This window comes from Psammomys obesus, unplaced genomic scaffold (assembly GCF_907164565.1).
Source record: "Psammomys obesus unplaced genomic scaffold, mPsaObe1.curated_primary_1811, whole genome shotgun sequence".
In the NCBI taxonomy this organism is placed as follows: domain Eukaryota; kingdom Metazoa; phylum Chordata; class Mammalia; order Rodentia; family Muridae; genus Psammomys; species Psammomys obesus.
Window position 1 is genome coordinate 5,767,919 of NW_026596095.1, and position 27,795 is coordinate 5,795,713.

The following is a 27,795-nucleotide window of genomic DNA, read 5'->3' on the forward strand; positions in this document are numbered from 1 at the left end:
CTAACTACAAAGTACACATAAACACTTTTCATCACTGGCCCACAAGCACTCACAGCACAGCTAGCTGGTAGGCAGACATGAACTGCTGTGTGCCTTGAAAGATAAAGGCTGGCTGTAAGTTGTAAAGATAGGCAAAACCTTACCCCAAAAGAGAATCTATTTATTAGTGTGAATAGGTTGTGTGAGGATTTCTAAATATTAAGACAAATGATAGCTTAAACCTTCTTGGAAAAAAATTACATTGTTGGAAACAACTGCTGAATATTTACAGAATTTTAAATGATTGTTACTATTGTTTAATAATTCGTACATTTTCTTCCAAGTCTTAATATCAAAGCAAATTATGATGACATTAAAGTACACGCTTAATATCCTTGATAACATAATGAATTAACATTAAAACTGTTTCAGAAGTTTGACCTCTGCTAGGAAAAACACATCATAGACGCTTGTTTCTTAATAAAGATTTTATTAAAACCAAGTCTTTGCAACAAATTCAAAAATGTAATGTTCCACAGTCAAATACATAAGAAAAAACCTCTATATGTAATTAATTGTGCATAAATTTAAAAACATAACTAAAATAACACTAAATCTCCTTCTATCCACATAGACATTGACAAATATCTATCTATATAACAGATCTATAGATCTATAGAATATATATCATACAATAGACCTATATATCTAGATAGGTACATTTATATCACAAATTCATACTGATGACCTGGAATACCTGAGTTTTTAAAGCTGTTGGTTTTCCAGACAGTGCAAACTCATTTGTCATCCTCTTTTTAAAGGGCACAGCCAATCCAGAAAAAATAACTTTGGTCGATAGATGCTACTCTCAAAAATCAAACAGGAGTCTTCCATAGAATTAAAGTTTTTCTTCAGAGTCTTCTTCCAAGGAGTGGTCAGTCTGTGAGGTGAGGAATGATTCCCATGTAGCAAGGCACTGCGTAATGGAAACACCATGAGAGAGATCAGCTGGAGCTCATGATCTGTGTTAATATAATTAATAATGTAACCTATTCACACACTCCTATAGCTGTCTGCCCTTTCTCTCCCATCAGCTTGAGATTATCTGTCATTTCTCAGTTATTTTAATATCCCCCCCAGTGTGTGTATGCATGTGTGTGTGTGTGTGTGTGTGTGTGTGTGTGTGTTTTGCAGGGATGTATGCATTTTCATTGTGTGTCCACAGAGACCACTGGCTGTCTTCCTTAATTGCTCTCTATACTGTTTTTGAGACAGGATGTCTCCTTGGATATGGACTTCACTGACTCAGCTTGACTGTCTGGCCAGCAAGCATCAGGGGTTCTTATGTCTCCACCTGCCCAGCACTGGGATGACAGATTTGTGCCCCTACACCAGGCTTTTTACCCAGGTTCTCATAGGTAAGCAAGCTTGTGCAGGGAGACTTTACTAGACAAACCATCTTCCTAGCCTGGCATTCTAATTCTTAACGAGACACACCATGAACAGGCAAGAAGGAGACATAAAGGCTGAAGGAGGAGTTTGCTAAAACAGCCCATTGTTCCTCCATTGACAGGAGAGAAAAGAGAGCTCAGCGTTACTCTTCTGGACTTGAAAAGAAACACATTGGCATCTAGGCCTGGTGATGATGCAAACAGGCTTAGGGACCTTGGGATCTTATTACATTAGGTGTGAGGTATGTAGGTTTGCAACTTGACATAACCAGTCATGTACAGTGCTTAGCACAAGAGTTCTGAGAATTCTCTCAGTTATTTCACTGTGTGCTGAGACTGGGTGTTGATACTAAATATTGAATGGATAAATTATCATTAAAACGAGAGCATAAAGAAACACACATAGTACACCACCAACAGGTGGAAAAAGAAATCATATAAAAATGTCTATTAAACACCCAAAGCTAGAAAGAAAATGAAAATAATGAGATTAATGAAAAATAACAAGATAACACATTCAAACTTAATCCTATCAATAGTCTATTTAAATGTCTACAGAGTACACATTTCAATAAAAGAAATAAGTTGTCTACTGAACAGAAAACTAAGACCCACTTGTAGGTTGGTTAAATTTCTTAGTATTAAAGACTTCAGAACAAAGATCCTTATCAAGATAAAGATTGTCTTTTATAGGAGTAAAGTCTGGAGGTTCAAGATACTTTAAACAAAAACAGAGCAATATAAAGAGAGGGTAAACATTTTTATGATTGGTTTTTAGGTCCTCTTATGTTTAATATGTGATCAAAAAACAATGACGGATTTTGTACTACCCTTGCATGCCTGGGATGAAGCCTACTTGATCATGGTGGATGATATCTTTAATGTGTTCTTGGATTTAGTTTGCAAGTATTTTATTGAGTATTTTTGCATCAATGTTCATAAGTGAGATTGGTCTGAAGTTCTCTTTGTTGTGTCTTTGTGCGGTTTAGGTATCAAGGTGACTATGGCTTCATAGAATGAGTTTGGTAATGTTCTTTCTGTTTCTATTTTGTGGAATAGTTTAAAGAGCATCGGTGTTAGCTCTTCTTTGAAGGGCTGGTAGAATTCTGTGCTGAAACCATCTGGCCCTGGGCTCTTTCTGGATGGGAGACTTTTGATGACAGCGTCTATTTCCTTAGGGATATAGGTCTATTTATTTACCCAATTTTGTTTTGGCTTTGGTAAATGGAATCTATCTACTTCATAACTGTAATTTTGCTACTGTCATGGACTGTAATGTAAATATTTTTGGAGACAAAGGTTTGCCAAAGGGATCTTGACCCCCAAGTTGAGAACTGCTGTCTTAGATCCACATGGTAGAAGGAGATAACAACTTCCATAAGTTGTCCACTGACCTCCACATGCACACACTTAAACACTAAACAAACACAGTAAAAAATTTAAAAAGCTTTTGTCTAAAATTCCTCATTTCTTGTGATTCTTTCTCACTTTGATTTGAAATGGAGAACTTAATTAAAACTTCAAGCAGTGGACAGTTCACAGGACATAGTTAAACAGTCTACTACAAATAACAGCTCCCGTGCTCACCACTGTGATAGTTGAAAAACAATAAGAATAAAGTCACCAATATCTCAAAACCTAGTGGTACTTGTTCTCTAAGTGAGCATTTTTGGCTTTGAATTGAAATTGAGCATTTATTTTTTTCTTATTTTTAAATCATTACTATCAGTCAAGCAAGTTAGTATTTGTATAAACCAGGATGAGAGAAAATACATTTAAAAGATGGTATTACTCACAGGCATCCTATCTAGCCTTTTTAGTATCAACTAGCTTAATCAAGTTTAGTTACTTTTACAATTGTGAGACTCTAACCGCTGGGTTCTACCTTCTCTGAATAAAATGTCACCATTTCCCACATTTTATCTTATGTAACTGTCTTAGGATGGAATCAGATAATTTTATTTTAGTTAAGAGAATGGATTTGGGGGCTACGTCATTCAAAAGGGGAAGGTACTTGCCATGCAAGCCGGTGACCTGAGTTGGATCCCCAGAACCAAAGGTAGAAGGAGAGAGCCAGCTTTACAGAGCTGCCCTTTGACCTCCCTAGACATCCATCATGCACACACATGTGCACACATACAAAACAATAAATATTAAAAACAAAAGCAAACAGAACTGATTCACAGAATATTGTACTGTTTCTTCCCACAAGGATACACAGCGGACAATCCACCTGATAGAAGGTTAAGTAAAGTGATGGGTGTGTATTAGCCAGGATGGGGGCACAACTGAACTAGAGGTTCACCACAAATCCCATGTAAGTGAAAATCCAGCAAGTGTTCTCCCCAGGGGACTCTGGTCTATGGCCAAAGGGCAAACACTGAAGCTCTGTGGGAGCAGGGTACTCTGAGAGACATTAAGCTGGGAAAAGGAGCCAAACACTTGAGGATGAGATGTGGAGATGCTAGGAAAACCAAGCTTTAAATCTCCTGCTGCTTCAGCAGAGGTGCTGATGACATTTTGCCACCAGAACAGGTAAATGCCTCCTTAGTCCCCAAGTGCACAGTAGTCCCACAAACAGATGTGATCAAGTTTCTAAAGGGTCCATGGTGACAGTAATGTTCCCATAGTCACATTAGCTTCCTACATTTAGGAGCTGGTATTGAAACTGAGTTACTCTGTGGGATGTGAGGAGGTCTATACCACCCTGTGACTTTCTGCTTTGTTCGGCTTATTCACCCACGTGCTTATTCATCCAGGTGCAGAATAAATGGGCTTACACTGAAACGGAAGGCTTCAGAGGCTGACTGTGGCTGACAGGAAGGTGGCAAGAGGAATTACATATGATTTGCAATTTTTTCTAGCTTTGCTTACCTAGAGCCATTATGAACTACACTGACCATAAAATTTTAAACATTCCCCTAAGTATTTGGTACTTGCAAACTCATTACCATCGTACAGTTTCCAAAAGAAGGACCCAGAGGCACACGAGAAATCTTTTCAATCATCACCGCAGCTTGTGGTGTTAGCTTACGGGCAGTGCTGCTCCTTACCTGGTGGACACTGAATCTGGTGTTTTTCATTCATTCATTTAACAGTTTCGAAGGCTGTTTTCTGTATTACGGATTCAGGCTCTAGTAAAATTAGTAGTTTAGGAGGTATACTAGTCAGACTTGGTGGTGCAAGACTATAATATCAGCTACTTGGGAATCTGAGGCAGGAGAATTGTAACTTCAAAGCAAGCATGGACTACACAGTGGGTTCAAGGCCGGGCTGGGCAAGCCATTGAGTCTCTGTTTCAAAATAAAAATATATAAATATTCTGTATATGTTGCTCAGTGGCAGAACACTTGCCTGGCATATGAAAGGCCTAAATTATTCAGTCTCCCGTCCTGAAAAAAAAAAAAAAAATACAAAAGAGGAAAAGAAATTTCACTTCTCCAAAAGTCTAAAATCCATATTCTAAGAATTATCTTCTAATTTTAAATTTTAGAATTATCTGTAACTTTAAAATAATTGAACATATATCGTACGTTTCTGCGATTATAATGTAAGCTGTAATGTAATGTGCAGCTAAATAACTGCAAAGGTTAAAGTAAAAAAGACTCATTAGCTACAGACGCCATCTTGTGGCCCACTTATTTATTATTCCATAAGAGTCTGGATGCTTAAGTCAAAGTCTGATAAAGACAGAAGGTACCTCATTTTATTGCATGCCTCTCACTTCTGTGCATGAGTTATTTGGGGTGGTAAGAGAGCTAGACTGTTAAGAATATTTCTATGAGAAACTGATCCAAGGACCTGCATTTGCACTCGTATTTTTTTCAACTCATGTGTTCTTCACACTCCATTGTTGTCAATTACCTGAGGCTCATCAGCTTAAAAGTGGCATTTCCAATCTTCCTTTTTCAGGCTTTTTTTGTTTTGTTTTGTTTAATAATATAGTGAACTTACATACAATTACAATGAAAACATTTCTTTCTCTTACTACACAATTGATCAAAGGCACAACTATGTTACTTTGGCACCTTATTTTCAAGCATTTCCCATGTTCGTAGTCCATCTTTTCCTCCTCCCACCCCCCCGCCCTGACACACACACACACACACACACACACACACACACACACACACACACACCAGGGCACTTTTCAAACCTACGGTGCATAATGGAGTTCTGGAACAGTCTTCCCATAGTGACCAAGAGAATGAGGGCTGTTTCCTTGAGAAATGTTTTTGTGATACCATTAAAAGACTTGTCTTCCTGGAGGCAAGGGTATATGTCAGATGTAACTGTTAGGAATTATATTCATTAAAAAAAAAAAAAAACAAAAAACAAAAAACAAGAACCTACTCTGTTAAGAATCCAAATTCACAGTTCTAGACTGTTCTAGACCATTCTAGGATCTTCTACTTCAGCTATGTTACAACCTGACTAGAGGCAGCGAGGACAGGAGGAAAGGACAGACACACAGATGCACACATAGAAAATCTGGCATCGGGTGGTGTGTGCTCACGTTGATGGAGTGGCATCTGCTACCATAGCAACCTGGAACCTTTGCATGTTTACTATGTACAGCAGCCAGGATAACTAGTCTTAGAGGGAGGTCTCTGCAGGTTGCAGACTCAGGCTGGAAACATGGAGGAGGCTGGGAAGCTGCAGTTGCTAGGCTTTGTTCATACTGGTCACTTGCTTGAACTCAACACGTGACTTTTGTCACCCCCTGTAGATCTCTCCACGGGACTGGGGCTCCGCAGGCCTTGACATAAACTTGCCCTTGTCAGCAATACACATTCACTAAGGACTTCACTCACCCATGGCTTCCTCCAATCCCTACAGTTTGGCTTTGCTTTTCCAGTAATAACAGGGAGGTCAAAAATAAAGAATGTGCCTCTTAACTCAGACTCAGCCTGAGAGAGAGCCAGTTTGTAAAGAAACGAAATGAATCAATATAGACCATGTATTAAATCTCTGTTCCAAGATTTTAAAAGAAAATTCAAACACTGCCTGCATTCTTTAGGCTCAAAATCGCAGAAAAGAAAACCTCTGCATGAGTAGTACCCCCGATGTCTACCCTGTTCTTTCCAAGGCTATTCATACAGAGAAGCGAACAGTGCTGGGTGGCTGTGTATGACACTCATCCAAATGGCAGAGGACATTAATTAGAAACTGATAGCAGTATTCTAAGTTTCTGGAGTTAACTTCCACAGTCATCTAGAAAGGGAACAAGGGGTGGATAGAAGACCGGACAATCTTCCCACTAAGAGTCAGTTCTGAATTAAGGCCTTCACTTGAGGCTATAACTCTTGCTTTCCAGCTGGCAAAGGGTTTTTACAACACCTAGAAAGAAAAAAAGCAGCCATTTTCTCTTTCTGTGACTGCCTTTATCCAAAATTCACTGCAATATTTTTATTAGCATGTTACATCTTCATTTTCTTTAGTTCGAAGAGGCTCCACATATTTTACTCTGGTACTATTTGGAAGTTTCTTAACTCCTCCTCCTCAAACCTCACTCTGAAATGTGACCCCTGGTACTTCCTATCCTTTTTGGACTCATCCTTACATGTATTCTGCTTTCATTTTCCCTTTCATGGTCCACAGTCCATACTGTAATCACATTTGATTCTTTACATGATTCATGCTTCACTTTTCAGAACTGCTCCCTCCTCTAAAGTACAGTATCTTTCAAAGTCACAGACTTTGAAACTAACTTTTATATAATTTTTCAATCCACTTTACTAAATTCTATGGAATATGAGAATGGCTAGAGTTTCCCACTTTTGCTCTCTCCTTCTGGATTTATAAAGCACTTTATCCTTAGGCTGATGACAGAGGAAGATAATAGTCCTCCTTAGCTAGTTAGAATTAAATTTGGGGAGGGTGTTCTTATTGTTCCTTTCACTGAAGTATTTTTTTGTTGCTGTTTTTGTTTTTCAGCTTCCAAATGAATGATGTTTCTGACAGAAATCCAGATCAGAGTCTTTCACAGGTAGCAATTTTATAATTATAATCAATGTATGTTTACCTCTTATAATCAGAATTCTTGGGAGCTCTCCTAACTTGGACTAGGGTGTTTTTCAGCATTTTTTCCCCTATCAGAAAACTGTGTCAAGTCTGTAGTGTAACACTCATGTTAAAGCAGGCCTTCGGTGATTCCCACTTTCCACACATAACAAGGAATATGTTCCAGAATAAAGAAAACCACATTTGAAGAACATTCAAGAGCCTTGGAGTCCGTCTGTTCATGACTTAATATGAGAGGGCTTGCCATAAAACCTAATGTAATTATTTTGTTTGTGTGATTTTTAAATGACTCACAAATAACTACATCTGGGTTTTAGAAAATCTTCAGTAGTGTTCATTTGCATAGAGATTTGCCCTTGTCAATAGATTTTCTTCTATTTTCATTTACCTCCCAGAAAATGCATTTCACCATAAATGCTTTCCTACTTCTTAGATGCTCATACGAACTCAAACATTTGTGGTGCTCCCTATGACCAGAATCGTTCTTTAGGTGTGCCCATTACAATTAGCTGAATAAAACAAATTTAAACCATTGCCCGTGAGAAATATCAGCACAAACTGCAGTGATGCCTGCCTGATGCTATCACTCAGAGGGTTGAGACAAGGGGATTGCCGCAATTCTGAAGCCAGCTTGGGCTACAGAGTTAATGCTAAGCCATCCTGGGCAACATAGCAAGACACTGTCTTAAAAAAGCCAACTGTAAAGCTGTATCCATCAAGTGAATATGTATATTATCCTTCCATAATAAACTGTAATTGTATGAGCAAGATTTAAGCTTAAAATTGGATCTACCACAGTGTCTAACACATGGCTTTGATAATAGAATCTTTTGTTGTTGTTGTTGTTGCTTGTAATTTTAAAGTCAGCATACAACGTACTGGGTCTCATTATGGCATTTTTGTACACGTGTGTCATTGCACTTTGTTCTATTCCGTCCCTCTCCACAGCTCCTCGCCATGTGTTGCCTGCCCTGCTCCGGCTGGTTCCCTTTCTTCACTCAGATAATCCCCTACTTCTGACTTCATGGGACATGTTCTGAGAGCAAAGGTGTTTGCCACCATACTGGGAAATAATGGAATCTTAAACGAATCGTTTTATAGGAGGAAGAAAACGGCATTCTAAAATAAGATATAATAATATAGTGAACATAAATGTGGATTACATATAATTGATGATGCTAGAATTGTTTCTTTTTTATTTATTTTAAAGTCAGCACGTACAGTAATGGGGTTCCCTATGACATTTTCTTTGTACATTTTCATTTCTATCGTACTTACTTCTAATTTGTTCACATTCCCTACTGCCCCCCTTCATGTCTACTGCCCGCATTTGCAGTGCAGTGGCCAGCACTCTGGTTATTTAAAATTCATATTCCCGAAATTTAAACCTAATACTCATAGTTCTCTCAAGACTTTACAAAAATATTTAGACAAGTGCTTAAGTATTTCTGTCTCAGCCTTGCAAATAGTTTCGATTGCTGGTGCACTGTGTCAGGTCCAAATGGTAGACCATTTCTCCACAAAAGGGGAGGTCCATTGACCTGCCATAAAACTGATTGCGGGCTCAATTCAACATGGACTACAGAAGGACTTCTGGCTGTTAAATAAAAGCTTTTGTTCCTTAGAAAATTGTGAAACAGATTCCTGTCTGAGAAAATGAGTCAGTTTCCTTACCTCGGTCAAATGGACATATGGCTCTCCATTGACATATATCTGTGTCAGGTATCATCAAAGTCCATGCTGGCATCCAGGTTCCCTCAGTCCCTATCCCGAAGCGCCTGTTCCTTTACTGTGCCTCTCTTATACATTTGACAGCATACTTGGCTTTATAGTATTATTTATGATAGAACAATATACAAATTTTAAGTATTAGCAATGATCTAATCCCATGATGGTTTATAAATATGACGTGTTATATGACAATTGTGACTACGTGAAAAAATATGGAAAACAACTGGAAAACATAAGAAAAAACTCAAATACATTCATTTTGATCATCATGATCCCAAATTGATAAGTGATGTATTTCATGTGGGCACTTTCAAAAAGAGCCATGCAAACATTTTTCAATGACAATCTTATGTTAGCAAAATTTTTTTCCATAATAATACTTGAATCTACTTCTCTGTAGAAGAGGTTATGAACTTTAATTTTCTCCTTACTTGTTGGATAATTTGTTGGAGGATGTTTTGCGCACTGTGCACTCAATGCTCATTTCTGTACCCAGAGATCTGGTTGCAGTTGACTTCGGCATTGTCACTAGCACTGAAACATCTCCTGTCTCAATGTTGTGCAAACATTGTTCTCCATCACTTCTGATTGGTTAGTAAAGATCTGAACAGCCTACAGATGGAAAGGAGAGTTAAGGAGGGACTTAAGATCCCAGTAGGGGGTCCGAAGTGGAGAGCAGAGAAAAGAGAAGGTTGTCATGAGGGGTCATCATGAGGATATGGATTAAACAGGAAAAGCTTGGACAAGACTAAGATAGTAGGTAACAGACCATGTGGCTGGGAAGTAGGCCAGTGTTAGAATAGCTGAGAATCTGCCCAGCTGCAGTGCTTGAAGTTTCTTAATAAATATAATAGCTCTTTCTGTCATTATTTGGGAGCTAACGTGAATGTAGAAAGCCCTTAATTTTACATTTGGCACTCACCATGGGGTGCCAAATATTGAACTAAAAACATGGGCTCTCCTAGCTTGTAAATCTAATACCCTTCTATTTACAGCTGAAGTCAATCTTTGTAAACTGTCAGTGAATGTTTCTTTTAGACCTTGCATAATCAGAGTAAATAATTAAAGTTTACTTTTTCCTTGTCCTGAACACTTAAAGCTGCCATGCAACATAACGCCAAGGTTGGCTCATCATATACAACTTGCATCTGTGCCTCAGAATATGGACCTTCACCTAGCAACTGATGTTGGCAAATATTGATACCTCTGGCCCTATTTCTCCGTTCTATCTCCTTATGCTCTTCTCTCTACCATGATCATCACTGTAACTAAGGACCAGGTTCTAATATTGCTATTGTCATATCTTTCCAGTCTTGGGGATTATTCTGCTTTGTTAAAACATACTGTGTGTGTGTGTGTGTGTGTGTGTGTGTGTGTATGTGTGTGTGTGTGTGTGTGTGTGTGTGTGTGTGTGTATTTCAACTCTTGTGTAAGGAATTGTACCAATGTAATTCATTTAAAATGCAATGTGAAGTTTTAGTCCTTTTGAAAGCTACTACTACAAGCTGTTTAGGATAATAAAGAAATGTAAGTTACTAGTCATTGAAACTTGTGCACTTGTTAGGTACTAATTTAGTTAATCACAGAAATAAGATTTATTTAACCTCTTGTAAATGTTTTCAAAGTTAAACAGATAGTAAATAGCTAGAAACAAGCAACATTTACCTATGCAGATATACTATAGACAGATGGTCTTCAAGAACCTTAGAAATCTAAAAAAACAAGCCATTTAGAGATGCTTTATTAATAGAAGGCATTTTTTAATGGTGAGACTTGTCAGCTCCAAGCATTACCCCCATTCTACTTCAAAGAAGATGATGGGCATCGAAGAACATCCATATGGAATTTGCTTCAAATGTGGTAAAGCTAGCCACTTTATTCAACTGCAGACAGCATGCTGTCCAAACTGGACAAGTGAAACAAAAGGGAGTTGACTACCAAACTTTTCCAAGACAAGGTAGGCAGCCCTTCATAATTTCTGCTACACAAAACGTCTGTCATATGCTAGGCCAGAGGTGAAAGATGGATGTCCCGATGACATGGAGAAATTTTGGATGACCTTCTAGATAACTGTAAGTCTCTGTCATTTCTATAGTTTTGGAAGCTGCTTGCTCTGCACTTCCTTTCTTACTCAGTTAATATTCACCCTTGTCAAGTCTCTGATGGGGCTAAAGACTGGACAGTTATAATCTCACAGTTAGGTATAAGTTGTTTAGTATTTTAAAAAATGTTTTAAGGTCTAAAAAAGGTATTTTAGGTTGATAAATGCAAGTTATTATAGAAAATGATTTAAGTAGAGAACTTTGAACTCTCCAAGATAGGATAAATAAATAATAAAGAGTACTTTCTCTTGCATTCTTGCCAAATACAAATGAACTGGACATTGTGAGTATAATTCTTACCTGATAGTTTTCATGATTGTTCACACCATATATAGTTTATTAATGTATGATAAACATCCCTTTATTGGACTAAAATGAGGGATTTGGAGGATGTTTTGTGTACTGTGCAATGAAATGCTAATTTCTGTACCCAGAATTCTGGTTGCAGTCCAGACATTGTCATTGTCATTATTAAGGCATCTCCTGTCTCAATATTGTGCAAAAATTGTTCTTCATCACCTCTGATAGTTAATAAAGAGCTGACTAGCCTATAGCTGGGCAGGAGAGTTATGGCAGGACTTATGATCCCAGTGAAGGGGGTTCCCAGGAGGAGAGCAGAGAAAGAGGAGAAGGTTGCCATGAGAACAGGGATGGAGCAGGAGCAGCCACGTGGTGGCTGTGATGGTGAAGGACCACGTGGCTGGGAAATATGCCCATGTTAGAATAGCTGAGAAGCTTCCCATCTATAGTTCTTGAAGCTTAATAATAAATATAATAGGTCTTTGGGCATTATTTGGGAGGTTTCATGGGCATAGAAAGCCCCTAATTTTACAATAACTACTTAATTTCCATGTGGTTGTTTTCAGTATGTATGTATTAATTTTCCTTTAATTAAAACACCAGGTTACAAAATAATAATTTTTTTTGTATATCTACTAGTACTACTAAAAAATTTGCAAAGGAATAAAGTGTATCTGTTCATTATCACTGAAGTATCACCTGTTTAATTTGACAAAAATCAAAGTTTAAAATTTTCCATTGCTGGAAGCTTGGGATGGGTGGTGTAGAGAATGGGTTAAAGCCAATTGCAAAGGAGATGCTTCCTAGGACATTTAGAACAGGGGTGACCATAGCAATCCTCAGCTGTGAGAAACCTGAATATATTTTAGCAGTTCTGTGAGCTACAGGTATTTTAGAATTCAGTTCCCTTCACTGACTCTACCCCTCACAACAATTACCAGATACCTATGGTAATATCCTGTTAGGTTGCTTTGGTGTATTAAGAGACAAAGAAGGCAAAGTCATTACGATGATCAAAGATCCTTCGGGACAGAACTCTAGAGGAAATTAGGGTTGCTTGTCACCTCCGTAACAGCAACAGTGATGCCCCTAAACTAGTTTCCCACTAAAAAGCTCACTGTTCTCTCTTACAGCTTTGGCCAAACCCACAGCCATTCTAAAGCTACCTCGAAACTAAGGAGGTAGGATTACGCAAAGCTCATGAGTAAGAAGTGCAGGATAGCTAAGCAGATTCAATGGTACTAAAATAAAGTTTTCACAAGAATGCACTCTTGTAATCCACTGTTTCTCTCAAGGACCAATGACCTCTGAGGCTTTCACTTCCACTACAATAAGCATTGATAGTAACCAAAAGTGAGTTCCTTTTTGACATATCGGGGAACAGTAAAAACCATCCACTCGCTTGATTCCACCTGCCACACTGTAGTACTTCAGCATCTCTGTCACGTTGCCACATTAGCTAGATTTCTTTTGGATGCTGCTGTGCAATCATGTCCTGTTTTATATCATTTCAGTCAAGGACAGAACACCCACCTGATGGCATTCCATTAATATTCCATCTCCTAGTGATGTCCCTGTGTGTGTGTAAGCACACTCCGCAATGTTCTCCGCTACTCGGAATCGCCTGCAGACGCATTGTGCAGAACAGTCACGTGACACAAACCGACGCCTGCCTGTGCTATCCCAGCTGGGTGTGGGTTTTTATATAGAAAATGATAAAGTGACATTTTATGTATTCACCCTTTAACCAGTGTCAAATGTTCCCCACTACGACACTTCAGAATGACAGTCGTTACGGTCTGACCCGGACCCACTCCGCGTATGTATAATCTCATTTCCCTCTGTCATTTCGATATTTAAATTTGAAGTTACACAAGCTGTGATAATTTTCCTTCATACAAGTAAATCCAAAGGCAGATGTGTGAACTCTGTTTTATCTTTTGCAATAGGAATAGACCCTTTGGGGATTTATCTATGTGAATGCCGAAGAAAAAGGAAGCATTTCTGTGAGAATGTGATTAAATTAAACAGGGGACAAAGGAGATCATGAAACATTTCATTTTTCCCCCCGTATAACTGCGATAGTCTGAAGGTAAGAGATGACAACACACTACTGATCCGTAGGCCCTCACAGCTTTTCTACTGAGACTTCTTGATTGCTTAAGGGTGCCAACTTCTTTATCTAGCTTTGGCGGACTGATGTGCCTGATGTGTTAAAATGTATCGCTGAGGAAACAACAGTTAATATCCGCAGCAGGGTCCTTTTAAGTTGCGATAGCAAAGATGAATTATTCTTCCAAGTATCCCATCGAAGATGCAGTGTAGGTGATGTACCTTCAGTAACAGAAATACAGTTCACTCTGGGGCAAAGGGTTAGAAACAGAACACAGTGAGAGAAACTGCTTGAGTAACTCCTGCAACAAGGCATTGTGATGCTAACCTAACTGTTCTCGTCAAAGCAATTCTTGTGTCTACACCAAGTTCCAGCATGAAAAGGACATGAAGACACATCTAGCTAAGGCATGGGGCCCAAACCCAAACATTTTAGTCAGGTTCAACTGAATTAATAAGAACATTTTCACCAAAATTTTTTAGAAGTCAAGTCAGGTCCAGTGTAATGGCACATACCTCAAAACCCAGCCTCTGGGGACAGGGGCAGACAGATGTCTATGAGTTCACCATCAGCCTGCTTCAGGGCTACATGGCAAGAGCCTGTCTCGTAATAGAAGCAAATACAGAAAACAAAACCCAACCAAACAAAAAAAGGCCAAACTTAGAAAAATCAGTAGAATGTACCTGAAAAAAAATCAGTTGTATTTATCATATAATTTTAATATCTTAATGTATTTATACTTCACAATAATAATGATGTATATTCTATATAGTAAAAGTTTTGGTTCCATAAATGTGGGATGTGGTTCCTCCTCAGTTGGAAACAAATTCCTGACAGATCACATGACCTTGGTCAGCTGAAAGCATTCATGGGAGAGGGTACATGATGTTTTCCTGGAAGCTGCCTTGTGCAAGGGGTGTGGTTTTTGTCAGCTGGAAAAACAGCCTTGTGTGAGCGCTGAGAAGGGGTAAATAGAAGCCTACAGACAATGAGAGAAGGCTTTTGTAAGGTTCACTTCGATTCGCTCGACTTTGTTTTTCTTTTTTTTAATTAATTTTTTATTTTTATGTTAATTAGTTTATTTAATTTGTATTTTCTACATTTCACTTCTCAGAGAGAAATGCTCAGAGAACTTATGGCACTTCAGCGGAGTCTTGTCTCTTTCACTGACTTGTTCTGATTCTGTGGCATCTTGGTGTTTCTGCTGAATCTTGCCACTGCTGTTAATATGTGTTGTTGTTTGCTGTTTGTAATTTGACTGTATCACTGGCATCCAGACAATCATGAGTGGAATCGCTCCAAGGAACTACATCTAAAAGAGTCCACAACCCCCTTTTTCTAATAACCTTCTTTCTCCCCTATTTTGGGTTGGAAGCGTTTAAGAATCCTTAGTAAAGTAGGTTTTTGGAAAATCTTAGCCTACAATTACATATTCTCATTTTCAAGGTGTTCTCTTAAAAGAAAACAAAAACAAAAGATTTACTTCTATTTGTAATTGTGTGTGTGTGTGTGTCTGTGTGTGCAAGCATGCATGCTCATGCAGCCAGAAGAGGGCATTGGATGTCCTGGAGATGCAACTGTGTCAGGCAGCTGTGCATGGCCAGACATGGCTGCTGGGAGCCAAACTCAGGCTCTGTGCAAGAAAATGGCAGCATGCCCCTAGCTGCTGCATTGCTATCCAACTATTATCTCAGCTTATTGCCACTGAGGTTCCCTAATGTAAATAAGCCCAGGTTGGACCACAGAGGAGAAGTTATGGCCACTACAGGTTTAAACGGTTGTGATACTAACACCTTGTGTGGATAAGAGGACTTTATTAAGGAGAAATGTTTTAGATCATTCCAACCGGCGGTTTAAAGACATGGCCAGCGATTAGGATTTCGTAAGTGGTATAGAATGCAGGATGAAGGATAGGGGAGAGAATATTTGTCATCACAGAAAAACCTCATTGGCCGCCTTAGAAGGAATGATGGGATTAAACTGATAACGTCCCTGCAGCCTAATCTTGAACTCAGCACTACCTCTACTTCTTCCTCCAACACAGCTAAATGACTGGAGCGTGTCCCTCAATTCTATGTCTTTGCCCATGGATTTTGGTATGTGTACTTCTATTTCTCCTATACTCATGTGGAGAAGTACTATTCAACACTTAGTTTTCAGTTCAACCTGTTTGCTGAGGATCTCAGCATCTCTTTTATATTAGGCTAGATCCCCTTCCAATGTCTTTCTATACCATCGGTTTTTAAGATCCCTTGTTTTAAGTGTTTCCTATACCGAGTATAACCCTGTGAGTGAAGGACTGTCGTACATGCTGTGCTCTTTCTTCAGCGTTGCTGCATAAATGCCCATTTAGTTCTTATTTTAGGAAAATGTCCACCTCAGCTCAGCTTTCAAAGCAAACGACCACTGAATTTAAGTTACTTATAACATGATAACTACTGTAGATGTTTAGGATAAATTTCTTAATCTACCCATTTCATGTATTTGTTATTTTTGTGAGAGGAATGTTAGGGATGTGTATTTTAAATATTTATTTTCCAGGAAAGCATGTTTAGATCATTTTTGGTGGAAAAGCAATAACATTACAAAATTCATTTGAGAAAGTAATTTTTTTTTTTTTAGGAACAGTTAGTTGCAATATTGAAAAATCATCATTCAAAAAGAAAAATGCTAACTGAGCATGACCTGTATTTCCCCAAATACTTGTTACCTTTGTGGACAGATGTACAGATTGGCAGCTGAGCAACAGCAGAGACGGGGGTCCTGGGACAGCGAAGAGCATACCATTTCAGCAGGAAGTGCTGTCAGGAACCACTGTTTGGCTTACCTGCTCATAGTAGCGGATGTTCTCCTCTGCCATGTCGGTAAACGCGGACTTGAGATCGTTTTGCATGTTCTGTTTCCACCTTTCCCAATCTGCCTTCAGGGCATTATTGGCACATTCCACTTTATCTTCAAGGTTTCCGATTTCTTCGGTAAGCTGAAGACACCACAGAAAGAAAGGTAAATAGATGGCCATTTGGAGAATTCATTGAGTCCGTGTATATACTCAGGTTAAGAATGGCTCCTGTGTTGGGTGTAGAGGTCATCAGCATTGACCATGCATAATAGTTAAACGTAGAAAGTACGCTGCATTCAGTAGATCCTGCTGAACAGTTCTTGAGCACTTTAGTTTGGATAAGATCTCAACCCCCTGTGCTTCAACGTCACTATTTACAAAACAAAGAAAACTGAATAGCCCACACCTGGAAAGGAATTATACTAATACTGTCATGATCACTATCATTAATGGTGATAATATTTATATTTATGTTAAAAGATAGGACTCTTCCTTCACTTTAGCTCCCAATTCTATTTTTTTAATAATAAAAAATAATTTAACCAGAGGTTTAATTAACTATATACATCACCACAGAGATTATGTTTTCAAATATGCAGACCTAGGGGATTAACTTACATAGTTTTACTTAGATTAATAAATGTTTTATTTGGGGGTTACTGTTTCTGCGCTGACACACCATGGTTGGGAAGAAAGGGTTTATCTGGCACTTCCACACTGTACTTCAGCACTGAAGGACATCAGGAGAGTAACTCTAACAGGGCAGAAATCTGGAGGCAGAAGCTAATGCAGAGGCCATGGAGGCATGCTGCTTACTGGCTTGATCCTCAAGCTTGCTTAGCCTGCCTTCTTACGCAGAGTTACTGGCTCAGGGATGGCATTTTCCACAATAAGTGGGGCCCTCACACAGCAATCATCAATTAAGGAAATGCCCTTCAGCCAGCTCTTATGGAGGCATTTTCTCAATTGAGCCACTCTTGGGTCAAGTTGACATAAAAGTGTCCAGCACACTGGACACAAGCAAGTTCACAATCTCAAGATGTCTGACCCCTAGTCCATCCTCCATTAGATAGGCTTAGTACAATAATTACGCTTTTCTTACTCATCCCCACCAAACTCGGAGCATGCTGTCCATTGTTTTAGTCTTTAGATTTAGCACACTGGGACATATTTCACATGTATATGTGCTTGTTAATATACGCAGAATAATTTATTAAGTGTCTCGTCTGTACCAGACATGCCTTCAGAACTGAAAGATTCAGCAGTGAAGATATCAGACAAAAACTGCTGCTTGTCCTAGAGTTTACGCTCTCCAGGGGAGAGACAAACTACAAACAAAATAAATAAAATATGAACTATCAAATAGTAATAAAAGCTAATGTGAAAAATAAAGCCCAATTCTAGAAATGAAATGTTAGACTACTGAAATTTTAGACACAGCTGCCAAAGAAAACCTAAGTAAGAAAATAGCATTAGAACTGAGATCTGACGGTTGAGCATGAAACATGGAGTCCTCTTGGTTAGAGCTGTCTTAGCAGAGAGCACAGGTAAGACATTTAACTGAAGGAGAACACACGGCTGGCAGCACTCACACAAGCGCCTGGAGTGGACTGAAAAAAGCAGAAGAACAGCCTCGAGAGAAGGTAAGAGAAGCAGCAGAAAGGAGATCTCATAGCTTCACATTCCATGGAAAGGCTCACGAGTTTGTTGAACCAGAGCAAAGGCAAGAAATATGAGCAAAAATTGCATCACTCTCTTGCTAATGACACCACAATTTTCATGTTTTTTTAAATATAATTTTTAAAAATTTATTTTTTAATAAATTCCAGTTTATTCACTTTGTATCCCAGCTGTAGCTCTCTCCCCCAACCCCTCCTAATCCTACCCTCTCTCCCTCATCTCCTCCCATGCCCCTCGCCAAGTCCACTGTCCACTGTTAGGGGAGATCCTCCTCCCCTTCCACCTGACCCTAGCTTATCAAGGCACATCAGGGCTGGCTTCATTGTCTTCCTCTGTGGCCTGGTACAGCTGCACTCCCCCCTTAGGGGGAAGTGATCAAAGAGCCATCCACTGAGTTCATGTCAGTGAGACAGTCCCTGTTCCCATTACTAGAAAACCCACTTGGATATTGAGCTGCCATGGGCTACATCTGTGCAGGGGTTCTACATTATCTTCATGCATGGTCCTTGGTTGGAGTATCAGTCTCAGAAAAGACCACTGAGCCCAGATTCTTTGGTTCTGTTGCTCTCCTTGTGGAACTCCTGTCCCCTTCAGGTCTTTCTATATTCCCATTCTTTCATAAGATTCCCTACACTCTGACCAAAGTTTGGCTATGAGTCTCAGTATCTGCTTTGATACCCTGCTGGGTAAAGTCTGTGGTAGGCTCCTGTCCTGTTCCCTGTTTTCTCCTTCATCCAATGTCCGTCCCATTTGCCTTTTTGAGTGAAGATTGATCATCTTACCCAGGGTCCTCCTTCTTGCTTAGATTCTTTAGGTGTACAGATTTTGGTATGTTTATCCTACATTATATGTCTAATATCCACTTATAAATGAGTATATACCGTGTGTGTCTTTCTCCTTCTGGGATACCTCACTCAGGATGATCTTTTCTAGATCCCACCATTTGTCTACAAATTTCATGATTTCCTTGTTTTTAATTGCTGAGTACTCTAGCTTCATTTATGGTCAGATGAATTTATGAAGAAACATCACTTAAGTAGCATTTCTTATTTCAAAAAATTACAATTTGAAAACATCTTAAAGTCAATAAAACATTTTTACTATGCTTGAATTATCTTTTTGTTTTCATATTAAAATTATTTCTGTGTTTGTAATTTTACACTTTATTTTCCTAAGATTTTACACACACACACACACACACACACACACACATACACACACACACACTACTCACCTGTCTGTGCACATATATAATCCTATATTACCAAAGGGAGATTTACTTTACTGGTTTTCACAATGTGCTGTTTTCTTGTTCGCTTTGTTAGGTAGAATGATCTCAATGATGTCACTAATCACTCTATGGTTCTTTGTACTTTTTTAGTTATTTAGCTAAGTCTGTGGGCAATGTCTCCAAGAGTGTTAACTGAATGGCTAATAATGATAGGCAGTGGGTGCTAACAGCTAAGCCTGAAGTGAAGTCATTAAAAGACCGAATTCAAGCAGGATCCATGCCTGTGAATAGGACCTTTGGGGCTTTACTTCTTTGAGTTTCTGGCTAAAGGCTTCCTAGCTGCAGAGCCATACAAATATTAAACATATTTAGGGGCCAGAGTTCAACCCACCAACTGTGACCACACTCTCTTCCGCTTAGCTTTATGGTCTATTCAATGCTATACAGTTGCATGGAATGGCTGCCGTGGAGGTTCTCCAGAAACTGGCTCTAGGAAACCTAGTATTTCACTCTTATATTTTATCTTTCTCCCTTTCTGGTGAAGGATAAAATATTACCACTGCTGTAACCAATTTACAGTGAAATTGTCTTCTGTCACCCTGTAAGCCGCTGCATTAAAGCCCTTCAAACAGAGTCAGTTTGATGATGGTCCAGCTCTGACTAAGGACTGCTAGAGTTTTAGAGATGAACTCTCTTATGATCTTAGGGACAAAGTCAGAGCATCCAAATTACAGGGGTCAAGAGAGGGTTTAACTTCAGGTTGAGTCCTGCTACTGTCTTTTAGAAGCTATGTGATACTGTTAGGCTATTTGATGAAGTCCTAGCTCCTCCATAGATAAGACAAACATAAAAACTATTGCACTTATTTCATAGGAACTTTTTTTTAGGTACCTGAAATGCAAAACACTGACTTACATAGTGTCTGGTAATTTGCCTACTTTATGTTTGTCCTTGATCAGCAGTACCAAGAATATCCCCCATCAGCATTGCTGTTACAATGGACACAGGCATCCTTTCCTTTTCTGGTACTTTGGTCTCTGGCAATGTGTCATTCTACCACCAATATATGGGCTTTACTTCAATCCGTAGTGCTGTTCCTAACTTTGTCTTTACCAGTGTAGAGGATGACACATAGGATTTAAATAACTATGATCAATTCTTGATGTTTTCTTTGCTGCATTTTGTTTCTTGTTGATGTTCTTGATGAGTCCATTATTTCAGTTGGAAAAAGAAAAATGAGGATATTTATGCACAGTGAATCATCTTCCCATGATTTTAATTCAAAGAAACACTGCTTAATAAGAAACACAAGACACCCAATTCAAAGAATGTTCTGCACATATCACACTAACGCTCCCTGTGAGTGTAACATAATTGGATGCTCTTCCCCTATGCTGCTCAGTGGACCCTCGATTTTCTCACTTCTTTCTTGAGACTGGGTCTTCATGTAGTCCATGCTGTCCTCAAACTCAATACAAAGCACAGACCTTGAACTCCTCATCCTCCTGCTGCTCACCTCCTTCCTATGTTCTCAGACTCTGTATGTATAGTTTTGAGGATCTAACCCAGGGCTTTGTGATTTCTAGGCAAGCACTCCACAAGCTGAGCTACAGTCCCTGACCCTTATTACTTGCTTTACTACAAAGAGCAGGTACTATGAGTCTGCCATCTTTCTGGATTCTGACAAAACATAGAGGTATCAATGAAAGTTAGTGAATTCGAGAAGACGGGATGTGTTAGAAACTTGCGAAGCCAAGGTAGTCCCTCCTGTGCAACAGTATACACTGCATTGACAAAAGGCAGGCTCTGCTAGCTGCAGCCGTGTAGAACTCAGTTCATGTTCTCCATTGCAAGATAGTTCAGAAAAGCTGGGGGTTGGAGAGGACTGAACTTTTCCTAATTGTTCTTTCCACAAACACCTGCAGCAACTGGCCCTCTGTCAGGTAAAACCTGAAAAGCAAGCAATTGCCAGCAAATTGTTCTAAGACCAAAGAAGAGTGCTAATAGAATATTGGAAGGTAATGAGAAAAGGTTTATATTTAATAAGACAGCTAATGGGTAACTTCTAGCTTCAGTTTTATTTAGCTAGAAATTAGCCATAGAGTTAAATGAAGCTCTTTAAAACTAGGAGAGGAAACAAGACTTTCTAATAGTACACACAGGTAGAAACTATAACAATAGCAATAATGGAGATAATGCATTTCTGCCATTGGGTATTGTTTTAAGTTATATGCTTTGCATGTGTTATCACACTTAATCTATTGAAACATGCTATAATTTAGGTTTTCTTATCTTTTTATTAGTGCTGGAAGCCAGGGAGAAAAGACTAAAAAAAGATTACGGTGATGTGTGACACAACAGGGTTTCAAATCAAAAATGACATGTATATGTTCTTTCTATGCCAACAGAATTTGAGCAGGCACTGCCCTACCTTGCCTGTGACTTTCGAAGGTGAGCTGACTCAGCCCTCACTCTCAAAAAGATCATCATACATGAAGATACAGATATGTGAAATAAGGCAAAAGCCAAAAGCTAATAGGGATAGGAAGAACATACCACAGCTCTCATGAAGCGAGGTTTTCAAATGATTTTGAGGATGCTGGAAAGGAGATTAATTCTGGTTGAGGGGCAGGTGCTATTTTGAGCATTTATTCTAGCTGGGGCCCAGTGTGAAACCAGACATTACATTTCAGTGAGACAAAGAAAAGAGAGATGATGGCAGAATCTGGAGTGGACATGGAGGAAGGTAAGAAACGCCATGAGGAATGTAGACTGAAGACTGAAAGGTAGGAATGACTGTGTGTCATATTGACTCAGCAGATGTAAACACCGAAGGCTTCATTCAGAACAGTCACAGCTGTGTTTTCAGTAGATGAGACAGGGGTGGCTAAAAGAGGAATGAGGGTGGAGAGAAGACAGGGAAACAGGATTGGAAATAGGAACTCTGAAAATTATCAAGCCAAAGAGCAAGGCTTTTGCCCTCATTCACTCACCTGCTCACTCCCTCACCCTGTGCTATTCCCTCAGCGCCCATCTAGTCTACACTAGGTACTAAAAGATGGGAAGAAGAAGCAGTAGTCCTTATGGACTCCTGATGATGAGAGAAATACAAAAACTGGTTACAGAAAACATGAAGGATATTTCACGTGGCATGAATGGTAAGCACAGGTTCACAGAAGCACGCTTACTCTAGAGTTTCAGAAGACCTGTGGGTGGCTCTTTATTGCTGGGATGTAGAATAGGAGTAGGAGAGTGGTGGAGGGGCAAATGGGTGGCTGCAAAGTATTAAAGAAGATTCCTGGGCATGTTTGGATTGTAACGGAAGGGTCCCTGAAAGAGCTTAACAAAAAGATCCTTGTGCTAGCAGGGGAAAGTGGAGATTGCAAGCTGGAAGGCAGAAGCAGGAAAGTCTAGATATGGGCACCAGGAGAAGTGTTTAAATTGCTTAGTGTGAAATAGAAGAGCAGGGGAGATGGGGTAATAAACAAGGCAAGGCAACAGTAGTAACGCAATCATTCTCCCACACAGCCCTTCTTGACTGGGAGTCACAGTGTCTTATAAATTCAGTCATTTATAAGAGGGTGTTAAATGTCAATGTGGGGAAGGCAAGAGAACTCAAGATAAGAAACCTCAGGGTTTCTCCGGTTACTAATTTTGGTAGTTTTGTTAAACTCATGAGTGATAGGTTCTGCCATCTTGATTATACCTAAGTAGAGAAAATATTTAAGTGGTAAAATAACAGAGTTAAAGAAAAGGGAGAAAAACTACATGGGGACCACCCAGAAAAAGGGCTTTTCATGGCAGAGTGGCAAACGCACAGCTTCACTCTGAAGAGATATGCTTCTTTCAGAGAAAAGCTATCATTTAGATCTGAGTCATCCCCAAAGACCCATGAGGTAAGGCTTCTATCTATCCTTGTGGCACTAGGGGGTGGCAGAAGCCTGGAGTAGGGGCTAATGATAAGTTAAGTCAGTGGAGACACACCCCTGAAGCAGATATTGGGACCTCTGAGCCCACTTTTCCTCCTCTTCTTTCCCCATTGACATAGGATGAGCAACCCTCCCCTCACCAGGACATGATGTTCTGTCTCACCAGAGTGCCAGATTAAAAAGGCTGCATGACTCTGGATAGACTCTGGATAGCATCTGGAAGAATGCTGGCGAGCACACAAGGTTTTTCACTTGATATTTTCACTCTTGAATGTTGTTATAATTTCTTCCATAATTAACAGCAACAACACACACAGTGGTAGAACTCATTTGGATATAATCAAAGCACTGGTTCTATGAAATAAATGTTCATATCACTAAAATTCACAAGTAGATAAAAACTGGTTCTAGTTGTTGATTTTTAGCTCTTCTGGTATAATCATTTGTTTTGAATTGTTACAGCATAAGGTATATGAAAATTGTAAACATTTTACCTTTTCAAAGTAATTTGAACACTATTCACATTTAGTGAAACAGAATCATTAAGTCTGCTAAATCTCCAATAGAATCGAGCCAATTTGAAAAACAAAATAAATTTTAGAAACTTTCTGTGCATGGTGGCTAGGTTATAGGAAATGTGATGGAATAGTAACTTTAACTTTTGTGTATTCAAAGCTCATAAAGAAGCCCACCATGGTAGTCTAAAGGAGCCCTCCCCCAAATGTCAGTGCTTCTGAAAGCTTCTGAAAATTGTGGCTTAGAGCAAACACAGGCAGTACTTTGATAGATAAACAGAAACACTGTTATTGGGGAAACAGAAAACTAAACCCAGCATTCCTTATGAATCTCATGAGGGGGGTTTCTGTTTGCCAGGAAAGCCACTACTTACCTTCTCTGCCCACAGTGTCAAGTACCTTGGGCAAGGGCATCTAGTTCCTGATTAACCCAAACAGCCCATAACAGATCAAAAGTCCTCATATTAACCTTCAGGCTGTTCTCCCCTCTCCTTACCTCCCACATCAGCTTCCCAGTAAAACTGGCAAGGCTTTCCCCACTAGCTTCTGGCCTCTATTCTCCGAGGAAGTCTGGCAGTTTCCTTGGCCAATAAACATTTTCTTTGTTCACATGAGTAGTCTTGTTCATAGGTTTCGCTGTGCCCTTCTATTACAAGCACCTAGGAAACTAATGCAGGAGGACTGAAACAAGCTTCAAGCTTCCCTAGATTATACAGTGAGTTCAAGGCTTCTGTGAGTTAAAAAAGTGGGAACCAATCTCATGCAAAAATAGCACAGAACTCCAAAAAAAAAAAAAAAAAAAAAAAAAGTGGGAGAGAGGCATTACATAATTCAGAATCAGCTCATCTAGTCAACTTAAGAGAAGCATATAGATAGGTGTTTGAAGAGATGGCTCAGCGGAGAGGACTGTCTGCTCTTCCACATGTAGGTGCCAGGAATGAAACGGATACCCTGTGGAAGAGCAGACAGTCCTCTCCAAGTTCAAAGAGAAACCCTTCAGAGAGTAATAGGGCAAGGCAGCCTAAGTTGTCTTCTGGTCTCTGCATCCAGGCACATATGCCTGCACACACGTGTGCATTCACCTTGTACACATTCTAATAGATACAGAAGTACAGGAACAGATGAATGAAGCCAGAGACCTTTGCAAACAACGGTAAGCTTGCCTTCGATGGCAGCATGTGTGCGGTTTACTGGGGGATGCATTCCAAATACTTTACATGACAGAAATGAAACTGTTTTGATAAAATTAAATTAAATTAAATTAAATTAAATTTAAAAAAAAAAACTTTGAACCACATACAACATTAAAGTATGTGTCAGGAGAAATGTGTTTGTTGAGCTATAAACTTAATACTCCATATATTTTCAGCACGATTATTCTAGAGGAATTAAATGCCATGATTGCCAACTGTCTTCTGTCAAATACACGTTAAATAACTATGTGCAGACAGGGCAGCGAGATGGCTCCTTAGGGAAGTACTTGCTGCCAAGCTTAATGACCTAAGCTAAATCCTCATGAACCACACGGTAGGAGGAGAGAACCTGATTCCTCAAGTCGTCCTCTGAACCTCACATGCAGACACTTGTACAGTAGCATGCTCAAGCACACATGCACACACACAGACAGAGAGAAAGAGAGAGAGACTGTGACAGCTTTTGTCAATACTTGTCATCTATTGCTGCTAAAGTAATGATGGTGATGATGATGATAAATAATGTAGGAGAAATTCTATTTGTTTCTCCGAGTACAACTGTTGCTGACTATTAAATCTTTAATCCTTTAATCACAGATTCCTGATACTATAATATCCAATACTAAAAGTAAACATACCTTATCCTCATCCCATCACTGTCTTTGAGACATGCCAACATGGGTGGGGAAGGCCCATGAGGCTTTAAGTCTACGAAAAGAACTGCAGGTAACTAAGGAGTGCTGAGAATGGGAGAGACAGTCTTCTGGTTAAGTAACATTATGCAGACTGAGCAGGTCACACTTAGGAACATGTGATACACACAGAGACATCTGTAAATATGCATGAAGGTATGTAACAACTACTGATGAAAAAAGAGGTCATGAATCTGAAAGGGAGCTAGGAACAGTATATAAGAATGTTTGGAGGAAGGAAAGGGAAGAAGGAAATGATGTAATTACATTACAATCTCAGAAAAAATATATATTTGCTATAGAGGAAAAATATGTAGTACTTTTTTTTTTAATGAGAATGACCTCAATATGCTCATATATTTAAAAGCCTGGTCCTAGTTGGAAAAACTGCTTGGGAAGAATTAAAGAGATTTGGTCTCTTTGATGGAAGTGTTGGTGGACTTATAGGTTTCAAAGACCGGTACCATTCCAAGGAACTAATCCCATTCCCCCACCCCCACCCCCGGTAGTTGTTTTCTCGAGATATGAGTTCCCAGCTACTGCTCCAATGCCAGGTCTGCCTGCTTGCTGCCAGGATCTCAACCATGACAGACACGGACTCACCCTCTGAAACCATCACCCCCAAATAAACTCTTTTTTTTCATAAGTTGCTTTGGTCACAGTGTTCTAGCACACCGACAGGAAAGTAACTAAGACAGAATAATATTATTGCGAATGAAAAAAAGCTTGAAAACATTTACTCTAGAATCAGGAATGACAGAGGTATCTTCTGTTTCTAATAACAGAAAACGGCAAAAAAAAAAAAGCTTTTTGCCAGCCCAGTAACAAATGAAAAAGAAAATTAAAAGTATCATTATTGAATAAATTACAGATAATAACTGATAAGCATCAGAGCTAGGAGTCTCCACACAGAAAAATCAGTCAGCCAACTGCTAAAATTTAAAAGCATTTAGAAGAGAGCTGAGCAAAGATAAATGAGCAAAACTGTGTCACATGTGCTTACTTTTTACCAAACTAATGCTAGAAAACGCAACGCTTTAAAGTAAAAATTTATGATAATTACAGAAATATAAAGTAATAAAAGTTCAGTTGATTAAAGATGTAAAACAAATTTCTTAGAAAAAGCAAATTTAAACAATATTGAAAGATAGAAAAGGAGACATAAATAATGGAATCAATTACTCAAATTTTAATTTTAGCAGTTCTTTAATTCAGCTTAATGCAGTCCTCACACGATCTTTTTCAGAATAGCTTTGTATTCAAAATGGTGCTAACAGTTTTTATATTGTATTTCCTATTTTGTCCACTATTTATTTCTTTAATGTAGAAGGCATGTTTGAAAAAAACCCAAAGGGGAACAAGTTGTTTATCAGGGACTTTCCATGGTATGAGCCTGGTTCAGGAATTACTCCTAATAACACCATTGAAGAAAACAATGGCTTCATTCCACTGGAACGCTGCACACAGAAATGACATGAATGATCACAGCCAATCAAACTAACTGAGAACAGTCAGAGGGTTAGCACCCTCCCACAGTCAAACCCAATTACCCTAATTTGCATTGCAGGAATTAAATAACAGAAACTCAGATGAAAAGAGGGACAGTTCCCAAATTAAAAAACAAACAAACAAAAAAAACAAAAACAAAAAAAAAAAACAACTAAAAACATAAAACAACAACAACATCAAAAAAACACACTACACTAAGGGAATTACAATAGAAACTGGTAAATAAAAATGAACTTATTTGTAGCTTGGGGGAAAAAATGTGAGGAAAAGAATCCAGCTTCATTCACCATGCCTGTGACAGTCTTACAATACACGGACAAGAATGCCACAAAACCTCATAATGAGACAATTTGTCCTCCTTTCGGGAGAGAACAACTTTGCCTCAGATTGCTTCCATTGTCTCCATGCTCAGCACACAGGTCCGATGCATATTTATCTGTACCATCTCCCTTTCATTATATGGGAATTTAAGGACTCTACAGATTGAATGGAGAAAATCGTAAAAAA

General features: G+C 39.0%; 1 protein-coding gene across 2 annotated transcripts in view; it reads right to left on the minus strand.

Moving 5' to 3' along the window:
• Positions 1-325: 325 nt before the first annotated feature.
• Positions 326-27,795, minus strand: part of Snx7 (sorting nexin 7) — an 87,465-nt gene continuing 59,995 nt past the window's right edge. Inside the window, exons 8-10 of one of the 2 annotated variants that reach the window (XM_055628239.1) lie at positions 16,528-16,680; positions 4,785-4,822; positions 326-955 (exon numbers count right to left, since the gene is read on the minus strand). In XM_055628239.1, the coding sequence (XP_055484214.1) occupies positions 784-955; positions 4,785-4,822; positions 16,528-16,680 (363 nt within the window). In that variant the 3' untranslated portion in view covers positions 326-783. The remainder of the gene's footprint in view (positions 956-4,784; positions 4,823-16,527; positions 16,681-27,795) is intronic. The other variant, XM_055628240.1, reaches the window with a different exon arrangement.